Source organism: Alligator mississippiensis, chromosome 4, assembly GCF_030867095.1.
Source record: "Alligator mississippiensis isolate rAllMis1 chromosome 4, rAllMis1, whole genome shotgun sequence".
Lineage (NCBI taxonomy): Eukaryota > Metazoa > Chordata > Crocodylia > Alligatoridae > Alligator > Alligator mississippiensis.
In genome coordinates this window covers 124,195,142-124,207,153 of record NC_081827.1, presented here as the reverse complement: position 1 = coordinate 124,207,153, position 12,012 = coordinate 124,195,142, and the positions used below count along the sequence as shown (strand labels likewise).

At 39.0% G+C, this 12,012-nt stretch overlaps 1 protein-coding gene across 1 annotated transcript in view; it reads right to left on the bottom strand.

Moving 5' to 3' along the window:
• Positions 1-519: 519 nt before the first annotated feature.
• Positions 520-12,012, bottom strand: part of SLCO1C1 (solute carrier organic anion transporter family member 1C1) — a 30,289-nt gene continuing 18,796 nt past the window's right edge. Inside the window, exons 7-13 of the mRNA XM_006277084.4 lie at positions 11,600-11,764; positions 7,834-8,029; positions 7,468-7,633; positions 5,921-6,105; positions 2,746-2,810; positions 1,867-1,984; positions 520-829 (exon numbers count right to left, since the gene is read on the bottom strand). Of these exons, the coding sequence (XP_006277146.3) occupies positions 607-829; positions 1,867-1,984; positions 2,746-2,810; positions 5,921-6,105; positions 7,468-7,633; positions 7,834-8,029; positions 11,600-11,764 (1,118 nt within the window). The 3' untranslated portion in view covers positions 520-606. The remainder of the gene's footprint in view (positions 830-1,866; positions 1,985-2,745; positions 2,811-5,920; positions 6,106-7,467; positions 7,634-7,833; positions 8,030-11,599; positions 11,765-12,012) is intronic.

The window sequence follows — 12,012 nt, the reverse complement described above, 5'->3', positions numbered from 1 at the left end:
CCCTGGCTACATGCACACACACACACAAACCCACAACCACATATACACCCACACACACACTACCAGGGCAGCTCCGTGCTCCCTGCTGTGGCGATGCAGCCGGGCCATGTAGTGCCAACAGTGCTGGCAGGCAGGGATTGCAATGGCCGGGAGTTGGGTGTGCTGGGCTGCTCAATCCTGCTGAGGCTCCCGCTGTTTCCTAGTGCCCCTGCCTCCTATCAGCTTTGACAGGAACCAGGGGCAAGTCAATAAAATACAAGCCTAAGGGCTCCCTCCACCTCTGGCTCTCTCCCTGAGGGGGCAGGACCTGTACAACCAATTGCTGCCAGCCCTCTCTGGAGCACATGCACAGTTGGCCCCCAGTGTTGTGGACAGACAGACAAAAGTATTAAGCTTTTTATTATATTAGAATGTTAATCTGTTTTCAAACATATACAGATTGTAAGATTTTTGGTATTTACAGAGAATATTACATACATTTGAATGTTTTTAAAATGAATACTAAGTAGGTATCCAATCTGACACTTTGATTCTAGAGCATTTGGCATGGAACTCCTACACTGGACTTCCACATGTAGAACACATCCCTCCAAAATATCCCTCCTTCTAAAGGCGGGTTTCCTTGTCTGGCCAGTAGGCTGTCTGAATTAAATGGTCACAAGTGACAAAATTGTCTTTGCTGTTTCTGGCCAAGACTGTTCCTCTTTCTCCAGTGGCTGCAATATTTTCATCTTGTGGAACAAACCTTTTCTTTAAAATGAAAAGGACAGCAATGCTCAGGAAAATTGACATGGTGCCCAAAACCACAGTCAATCCCAGATAAACATATCTGTAATAGAAAAATAATGGGATCAGCCTCTTTAGAGGTAATGTACAGCACTCCTAAAAAGAGAATAACTTATAACACTGGGAGGTAAAGCAGAATGAACATGGTGCTCCAGAAGGTGCTACAACCTGGAAATTGTTATTCCCAATTTTTCCATTTACACCAATGTAAACTTGTCAGCAATATGCTTTAGTGGGAGTAGAGATCTTACTTAATAGCAACAGGAATGTTCACATCTCTGCAATATTCCTCTCCTTCCTTGGCCACATCACCAGAGATACCAACAAGTTTGGTATTTGAGGGTGTTTTTTGCTATGTACAGGTTTATTATTCATAATTTTTAATTAATATTTTTGATACAATGTTACTGGTGCATCAATATGCTTAAAATGAAACAGGAATCCTGCTAGTTGACTTATCTTCCTCTTTTTTCTCCCTGTCTGTAGAAATGCTTAAAATAGGCACTTATTTCTTAAGTCTTTGTTGCCTCCAGTAGTGTAACTAGGGGTGGGTGAGTGCAGCACCAGACTTGGGGTGACTTACAAGTGGGGTACAAGAATGGTGGCACCCTAGGGAGCCCAAGCCTTGGCACAGCAGCTACCTCTCAGCAGTGTCAGCCCGTGTCTGAGGAGCCCAAGCTGCAATAGCAGCAGCAACCTGAGTGAAGGGAGATAAAACTTGCTGCCCCATTCTGTGGGGTGCCCTGCCCCCACATGTCCAGAGCGACAACATTCCTAGTGGTCTCCTCTGCAAAACATGTGTCCAAAATTAAAACATACACATTAAAAACACACCCAAATCAGAAAACCCTCCAAGTGCCAAAATCCCATAAACTTTCACATTTTTTGCCAAAGTTTTTCTTTTCTCAGTTTTCCAGGGTTTTGCTTTTGACACACCATCCATAATTATGTTTTGTAATTTTAAACACTTTTCCACAGCAATAAAGTTTTGGCAGAAAATGTTCTTCTAGCTTTAGTCCTAAGAGTCTATATATAATTAAAATAAGTGAGTTAAAAGGAGGAGTTCACAAAATCTGTTACCTAAATGCGTTAGAATCATAGAGTCTACAAGCTCCTCTTCCCCCACACCTTTTGCTTCCCCATTTTAGGCAAGTGTTATCTATTGACATTCCAAAATACACCGGAGCAGGGATGCCTGCTGTAGATATTTAAAAAGAAAGAAGAGCAATGATGTTATTTCATATGACACTTAATATTAATTTTAGATGCTTTCTAATGTACTACAATATGATACAATAACATAATATTTGATTATTTATATTAGATTAATGGCAGCCAAAAGGGAATTAAGTTTTTGTATCAGTTGCTAAAACAAGGAGTCACATCCTGCATTCTTTGAACACTTTACACTTCTACAGGATTCAGAACCAGGTCTAAGAGCCCACTGAGATCAGTGGAAAAACTTTGAATGTGGTTGTGGATCCTTAGACCTGTATTCAGACAAATTCTTACAAAAGTCGATGAAAATATGCCTGAGTGTAGAATGAGTAGAAAGCGAAGGGCCTAACTACTCCACCCTACTCTTTCCAAACCCTATGGAGAATGGGCACAACCCAGGTATGAGAAAGGATGCTCAAATATGCTAAATAAATGGAACACCCACCAATGACTCTAGATATCATTATGAAATTTCATAATACTGCTGTTTCCTTGCTTGTGTGTATCCTCTCTGTATTTGTTCCTAAAAATTTTGTATAACTGGAAACTTCATGTAGTCTTTATAAAACATAAATGCTTTACCTGTTCCCCCATACCTAATATTTATTATATTTTTACCACATATTTGCTTGGCACTCAAAATTAATTCTATACAAACTTGTAGGTCACTGCTGAGATAAACAGTTAATAAAGACAGTACAAATAATACCTCAGTAAAATGAAATTTTGAACCAAACTTACCAAGAACTCTTATTGCCAAGGTATAGATTCCAAGTGCAAAAGATTTGAGTTGTGGATTAATGCATCTAAAAGCATAGAAATAATTGTTAAACTGTCTAAGAAAAAATGACAAATAGCTAATAACAAATGAGGAGGCTCAATTCTCTGCCTTGTTTACTAATTCACTATGGTGCAAGTCCATGGGAATTAGTAGAACTATACCCACATGAAAATTATGCCACAAAATGGAAATCAGGCCTAAGGACTTTTGCCTTCTAATTAGGTGCCAAAATCTCTTCAGAGCCTTAAGGTTCTTAAGTGCCTAACTCCAGCTGGTCTGACTTTAAGGTTCTGGGCAAGTTTCCTATCCAAGTAAATGGTAACTACTTGGATTTACAAAATCCATGGCAGCAGACTGTAGAATTATGACCTTACATAGCAGATCAGCAGTGTTTGGACTACTTATACTGCACTATTAACTCAAAGTATAACCCCTCACTAATCCAATTCATATTCATACATGAGAATCTTTAACTCATGGTAAGTTAGCAATATTCATCAGTTGCAGATCTCGTCATTCTCATGATCCAGTTGCTCTGTGGAGCTCAAGCATCATTTTCTGGTGTGGAAAGGACCATAGTGGAAGTATCAGAATTCAGATTAACTGTTGGGGTGAAGACAAATTCACAGAGCAGTCTGGCCCTATTCCATCAAATAGCTTAATCCACATGAAAGGTAAGCACATTGCCCTCCATTTATTTAATGAACATAGAATCAGAAGGCTGGGAGGGACCTCTAAGATAATCTAGTCCAACCCTCTGCACAGAGAGATATAATGATGTGTGGGATGCCTAGGGCAGCTGCCACACAAAGGGGCAACAGAAACTTCTGGTAGTTGTTGTGCCACCTTGTGATTATGTCTGCTACAGCAGCCAATTTTTTCCATCCCTGCTTCCTGCTCCGTCTCTTAAATTGGCGCCTGGAGCAGCTCCCCCAGTTATGCCACGGGGCACGGATGTAGGATTCGCTATTCCAAAACCATGCCAGATAGATGCTAGAACAGCAAAGTCTGCATTTGTGCCCGGAGTTGGACAAGATGACTGAATGCAAAAGGATGAGAGAGATGTGCACCAAACGTATGACAGAGAAGTCTCCAAAGCCAAAAAACTGTTGTTTGCACTGATGGAAATGACTAGAAGACATGCAGGCAACAGATTCAGGACCTTTGCAAAAAGTTGATACATTTGTGTTTGAGAAAGGAGTTCCAAAAATGAAAAAGAACAAAATCAAGATGAAATATAAAGGAAGAAGTAGGAAGGGAAGAAGACAAGGAAAAAAATGAATATCTAAAATCTCCTCCTCTGAAAATGTATTTCTTCTTTATTTTAAGCAGCTTCTCACATTGTACTGAAAATGTCAAAGCATTTAGCTGATATATTAAATCCTCAACAGCAGCCATATTTTCTATGCACTGGAAGTCAGTGTATTTAGGATGGATGTAGGTAACCCTTCTCCGCATAATAGCCCTCTATTAATACTGTGCTCTTTCAGATAATAATCATCTGCATTTCAATAATTTCTTCTAGCTTCAATAGTTTCTGAAGTACGTTGGCAATTTCAATTAGCCTAATACCATTAGAGGAACACTTAAAGAAATAAGCCAGTTACTAGGCATAAGCATATTTCATTGATTGTAATCTTGTAAACCCTTGAAGCAAATGTCACTAAATCTTACAGGTCTGCAGGGATTTGGCTTCTGTACTCATGTGCCACATTTGGAGCTCACATTTCAGATGCATACTCCTCTGAAAATATCAGTTTTCACCAAGTACCAGCCTTAGTATTAGAGTTAGCTGAAGGGTGGGGTGAGGTGGGGAGGCAGCAGAACGCAGGGAGAGAACTTGGCAAACAGTTATTTAAACAAAAACTGTGAATTCATAGTAGTAGCATTTGTTTCCAATGTGTGCATTCTGTGACTAGCAGCACATTTTTGTTCAGAAAGATTCTCTGGGGAAACCAATCACTGAGGCTAAGTACAGACATTCAAAAAGCCTCTGGCTCTGTCACACTTTACTTAAAGCGCTATAAATTGGAATGTGAGCAAACCAAACAGATGTTCGCTGTTCAGTGTGGGGGAAGCTCAGAGCCTACCCACACTGGCTGCTGCTGCAGACCTCCCAGGAAGCTGATGGAGTGGCCCCTCTCCCTTGACCCACCCCCTCCATTCCCCAGCAGCTGGCAACTGTCAGCACCAGCTGGTGGGGGCGGTGGTGGGGGAGAGGACAGAGACACTGGACACTTTCCCCCGCAGCCTCCTGGCTATGCAGTAGCATAGCGACACAGAGCCCAGACCCCTTCCCCTGTAGCCTCCCAGCCAGGCAGTGGCACACCACAGGGTTGGGGTGGCTGCAAGAGGAGAGAGATCCCCCCCCCCTTCCCCTCCCCCTGCCCAGGCTGCTGCTAACAGCTGGCCAAAGGGAGGGGGCAGGGCTGGGCTGCTCTAGCATGTGATCTAGCATCACTGGGTAGGAAAGCCTTTGTAGAAAGCAGCTATTGATACTATTTGTTACATCATTTTTTCCTGGGTGATATGAAATGATCTATTTGTCAAGGAACAAATGGGAGAATGTGAGTGACTATACATCTTTTGCTTTTGTGCTAGACTGTCTCTGGGAACACATATATATAGATATAGATATAGATATAGATATAGATATAGATATAGATATGAGCAGCAATTGTGGTTTTTGTGTATGAAAATCTAGCTAAATTCATGCACAAAGTGTTTGATTTTCATTCACAGCAAGTCAACTTTACATAATTCTAGCCATACCAATGACACTTAAAGTGAATATAATTTACCACAGGTAGACCCTCATGAAGTGGCATTGGTATAAAAGACAATCAGCTCTACAGTATTTTTTGTAACAGGGAACATATATATAGAATAATAAATATAGATGTGGTGCAATTTGCTTCTTTTAATCAGGCACATACTAATGCATAGAATGAGAGCTTTTCATTGCTGTATGCAGTGCTAGAATGCTTTTTATGGTGAAAAAGAACTTTTAAAATCATTTCAGGATTAAGTGAAAAGCACAGAAAATACTAGAAAGAAAAAGAAGAAAAAAGGGGTATTAATATCAAAACACCTTAAAAATCTTTACCAATATTAAAAGGAATTACCACTATTCACCTTAAGAGTAATATGTATCCAGGTGTGCCACCTATTGACAAAGTATATGAAGTGATGACTGATATTACCAGAAAATACAGAAACATGTTTGCACATTCACTTCCTTTTTGACATGTCCCTATCACTGCTGATGAGCTTCTGGATAGAGAGTCTGTAATTTCCACACAGCTGCAGTTACGTAACATCTGGAATATAACAGGCAACAGTATATGTTAATTGAAACAAGTGGGCCATAACAGAGGAACAAGAGAAAAACAACTGCCTAAAATGCATTTGTATACTCCATTTTTTCCACACCCTTCAATAGGCAAAGTCTCTGTGTATTTCAAGATTAGGGTTGGTCAAAACATTGCTAGTAAAATGCTAGTTCAGTAGAAAAAATATTTTTCACTGAAATAGAAAACTTCAAAGAAGCTGAGAAAATTTCTTGGTCTAATAAAAGGTATCATCTCTGAACCAAGAGTTCTAGAGTTTTGCATTTCTTTTTGTCTCAGACCAACATGGCTACCAAATACATCCTTGAAAGAAATTGACTATTTTTGATAAACTATTCAGGTTTTTCAAAAACCGCCTCAAACCCAAAGTAGTTTTAGTGACAAAAAGACAAACTGACCAACCAAGAAACAGATTTGGGGTTTGAGGACTTTGTAACATGAAAATTTGGAGTGTTTCACTTCAAACAGAAAACTACTTGAAGAGGTTCTAACTGTCTAAAGCAGACTGCCACAAAAATCAAGGAAATTCATGGCTCCATATGCTGACAGTGCTCCAATGAATCATGACTCATTTACAACCATAGATAACACATTAGGGCCCCTGGCACAAGTTACAGTGTAACAGTGCTACATATTCAAGCTGATTTATGGCACCCTAAAGTAGGAAATTGGGCACAACATTACTACACAAAAAATGTGGAGCATCACAGGGGCTTACTTGCATGGTGCCATAAATTGAATGTATAGGAACCCCATTCCAGTGGTTGAAGTCAGCTGATCAGCATGCGGATGGGGGTTGGCATCAGGGCCAGAACAGCCCTGCTTCCCAAACCAGAAATCAGGTATTGGGAGAGTGTGTTGCAAGGTTCCCTGATAGGGGAGCAGAGGGCACCTGGCAACCCCTGAGCTCAGCACCCTTTCCTGCCTAGTCCTACAGCCCCCACTTCATGCTTTTTGAAGCTTCTAGATCCCAGCATCCCAGTGCTCCTGGACATCTAAATGTCACGTGTGCAGCTGGGCTGTCCCAGGACTGGGCCAACAATCACCTGATAGTCAGACCTGGCCCCAGACCTGGTCTGGAACTTGCAGTTTAGGACAGAGCCAATCTGTGGCAATGGGCTGGGGGGAGCTCAACAGTGGCATGATTGGATCACAGGAATTTTATGCCCCATCCCAAACATAGTCCCTCCTGCCATGCATGTCAGGCATGGCAGGATGCATGGTGTTTGGGATGTGGTATAAAATTCCTCTCATCCTGATCACACCATTGCTGAACATCTGCCAGAGGCCTAAGGAAACTATATCTTACATGGAAGCAGAAAAGTTACTTACAGCATTTTTCCCACTGCCATTTGATGACTTACAACCAGCTAGACAAGCTGACACATACGTGATTCCATTTTCCCCACATATAGGATCCCATTCATTTTCTGAACATATGCAACCAGAGTTGCATTCTGAAAAGAGAGCTTGTTCATAATGAGAGACCTGTTTGATTCTGAGGAAGGGAAATGGTAACAAAATGAAACAAAAATGAAATGATTCTCCTAAGCAGTTTTAAAATCAGGGTCTATAAGAAGACTCACTAATGCCTGACAGCTTAATTCAAGTGATCCAATTTCAGGAAGATTTTCACTATGGGAAATGCAGTGAGAAAGTAGCTTGCTTTAAAACAAAAATTTACAACTTTCAACGTACCCTTCATATGACACAGTCAATCCTGCCACATCTGAGTTCTCACAGCCCATTGCAAACAAGGTAAAGAGCAATAAATAACCAAAGAAGGATGATCCCAAGGAGAGCTTTGCTGCCCCTACAACATTAATCCTGAACTTTTTCATGATCAGTCCTCCAGAAAATATTCCAAAGGCCACTGCGGGAATGTTGATCATACCTACAATCAAAAAAAGAACTCAATGTCCACCTAAGCTTCAATTTAATGGATTATTAACCTCAGCCAAACCCCACAAGGGAACATTCCAAGCACAGGCTTAGGAACTGACAGAACAATAAACCTCCAGTTTATAACTATGACATTAACATTGAAAGTATATGTATTAGCTAGTCATGGGTAATTATTTTTTTCATATTCATTCATTTTTAAAGATCATTATGCCAAATGGGATGCAAATCAACTCATCAGGGCTCCTGTAGGCTTTCACATTCCCTTTAATGGAACATGGGAGAGGGTTAGCTAGTCCCACTAAACTATGCCTCAAATAAAACATGATAAGTTCTTCTTAGCACATAAATAGATTCTTTCCCAGACAAATGACCCACCAGTAACTCAAATATAATACAGAAATACTGCACTGTGAAGACTATGCTTATTTTGAACGTATAAAAAACACACAGAAAAATCCAGTACCAGATTCTGAGTGGAGGATGAGAGAGACTTCAGTGACAAGAAGCAACCAACAGAGTGAAGGAAGCATGTTTAAACATGAAATAATCCCACAGCAGGTACAAAATTATTTCATGTGTACCATGTCATTTTACAATCTTTTTTTTTCCTCATGAAAGTACCACTATCATCTAAGCCAATTAAAACCAAAGAAGAAACAAATGATTTTTATATAAAAAAAAAAAAATAAATCTGTGGTCTTTATAACAACTAAACAGAGATCATTATGAAAGATAATTTGTAAAGAACTGATATTTACTGGATAATGTTTGGTGTAACTTATTTAAAATATGTAAATGATTATTTCCATGTCTATTATACAACATTTTTAACTTTTATCAGTTATCATGTTTAATGAATACTGACATCTAGTGGCTCTGAGCTGAAACAGTTTGTATAAACATAGGCATATAATTCCTCATAAAATAGTTCAATTTTGTGGGAGACAACCGAGGGGGTTAAAAACATCATTTCAAATTACTTAAAAATGATTCACAACTTTTAGACACAAGGTGTTTGCTATTACTTGCATCCAAACTCTATTCTGCTGTTTCACATGCTTTGGTTTGCTTTGTAAATATATAAAAGCAGGGCTTAAAGGAACAAACTAATTATTAAAATTTAGAATAGGTCTCATTCAACCAGTAGATAGCATGCTAAATGTTATATTCCAGTCAATGTTTTACATATATTCTTACTGTTTAGAGATTTACTGCAGTTATACAAGCAATCTTCATTATATGGCTTGTATAGAACTTGTTTTTTGCTGTATGAATGATACAAGTACCATGGAATAACAAAATATTGCAATACATTGGAATCCAATTTTCTTTACAGTTTCACAATGATGTCAATCTTGTATGAGAACTTATTTGCAAATGAGCACTGCTGAGTAAGTATGTAGAGCCTTATTGTGTAAGAAACAAAAATTATCAAATAAGAAAAACTCATGTTTGTCTCAAAGCTTCTAAGAAGAAATGTAGATAGTAACTAAGGGATTTTTCAAAGGTACAATGACTGTGGAAGTGTAAGGGTGATATTGTAGTCATGATGGTCCAGAAATTATGTTAGAGGCAAGGGTTTCTTAGGGTGATATCTTTTTTGGACAACTGTATAGTTGGGATAGAGTTAGACAAGTTTTGAAACACAAGACATTCTTCCTCTGGTGGAGTGTGGAACTAACTCTGCTCCCCAAAAGTCAGGAAAAATTCATATTTCTTTCAATGCCTGTAAAATTTAGCAACACTGAGTTTGTGAAACTTCCACAGTTAAATATTTAAAAACCAGTGTTCAAAAGACAGCTTTTATGAATTAATGGAGTTATTCTGAAGTTCTCCATCTTACTTGAGCCAGATCTAAACCCTAAATGTTTAACTCTTCAGAGCAAGAACCATGACTTTGATCTTTCAGGGCAAAGACCATGACTAACTTTGCTACACATGCATGACAGGAGGTGTAACTGTGGGATCATGCATTAGCCCTCATTGCAACTTATTTTCAATGCAGGGACACCCAGCCACAGTGGTGCTTCACACTCCCCCCAAACTGGGGACAGAGCTACCATGATCTCCCAACCCCAGGGGCTTAGGAAAGCCCTGGGGCTGAGAAATCACAGAGGCCTTTGTTTTCCAAACTTGAGGGTGTGTGAAACCCCTGAGGCTGGGAGAGCACAGCTGCTGGGATCTCCCAGTCTTGGGGGCACATGAAATAGAGTGGATCATTAAGACACATAAAAAGGAGAGAGAATAATTAACACCTGTGAAGCGAAGAACAATGAGCCATTAAGTCAACCAATCCCCACAGCTGCCTGAATAGAAATGCCACTGCTGCTGTGAGGAGGAATCAAAGCTGGAGCAGAAATCAAAGTGGGGTGTTTCTATTCTGGACAGAATATCAGGTTCCTCAGTTGAGGCATGCTCGCAACTTTTAGAGAGATGATTTCTGGGGGAAAGGTAAATGTGCTATGTGAGTTACTACAGTAATAGCCTAATTTCACATTCAAGACCAACTACATTTTAAATACAATTACAGACTTTACAAAGTGCATGAGGAAGCATCTTTAAGGTCCACAAAAGGCTGGAGCTGAGTTTCCAGGATATTGTATCTGGTGTACTCATTGCATTAAACAAAACAGGAATGTTACAACCCCATCCCTTCTGGAAAATCTATACCTGTCTGTATGTAAGGGAAAATGGGTGCCCTAGACCTCAGTGAGTACCTGGTTGCATGTGTGACATAGTGATGGTCAATGAACGAGAGAAGAGCATTATTTCCCCTATATCACATGAGGAATTTGCCAAAACCTGTTTAACTAGAAAGTGGGGATGGACAAAGTCAGCATTGAGAAGGTGTAATCTAGAACCAGAGATCACCTGGGGCAGAACTGTCTTTCGAAAGATATCAGGAGTCTTGTACAATAGCAAATCATCAGCCCTTGTAGTAGGTTGCATTATGATGGCTGAGTTCCATGTCACTAGTTCGTTCCTTTTACCATTTCTTTAACATAAACATGCCAATTAATAACTATTGTAGGTAGTACATGTAGTAAATATTACACTCAATTGGTTTGCTTTATCTCCCTCCCTTTATTGAGGACAATGTTATTTAATTAATCTCTTCAGAAATTTTGGAAAGGCCATTGACAATAACACAAATAATCTATATCTGGGACCCTAAAGCACTTGGTGAAATAATATTCATTTTGTTGAAATAAATGAGAAATTAACAAATGAACAATTCTTTATAGTTACATATGTAAATTATTCATAAATTAATGTTTTAAGTTGTTTTCTTCTGATTTACAAGCATATTCTTTTATAGTTTCTGGAACACAGGTATCAAGTCCCAGAATTTTTTGCAGCATGCACTTATACTATTAAACTCAGTGTTAATTAAATGCTAAGAGCTAACAAGACAAGTTCACTATCGTATTTAAAATCCTATAAGGATGGATGGAAAGAATAATCTTAGGAAGTATTTCTTCCAGTCAAGCAAGGACATCTGAAAGTCAATTCTAAAGGTTTCCCTTTTTCAAAGAACTGAGAAGCAAACAGAACATACCTATGACAAAATTAGTTTTTGAAGATGATTGCCCATACTGTTGCTCAATGTATTTTGGTTTATATGTCACCATACCAATTAAAGAATTGAACTGAATGACACTTGCACACAAATACAGAAAGTACACTGGATTTCCAAAGAGGTTCTTCAGCGATGGAAGAAAATCTGCAAAACAGAATAATGGAAGTATTAATGAAAACAAACTGGAAACAGAATTGATAACATGAAGCATATTTTGCAATTTGAGTACAGTTTTCTACTGATGACAAGACGCTTTATAAAGATTCAAAAGAACAAATTAATTAAGAGCAGTATTTGCAGAAATGTCATGTTACTTCATGTAGCTTGCTTTTTTGGCATCCAGCTTTCAATAACTGTTTACATATATAGAGTTTACATATATAGAGAACATT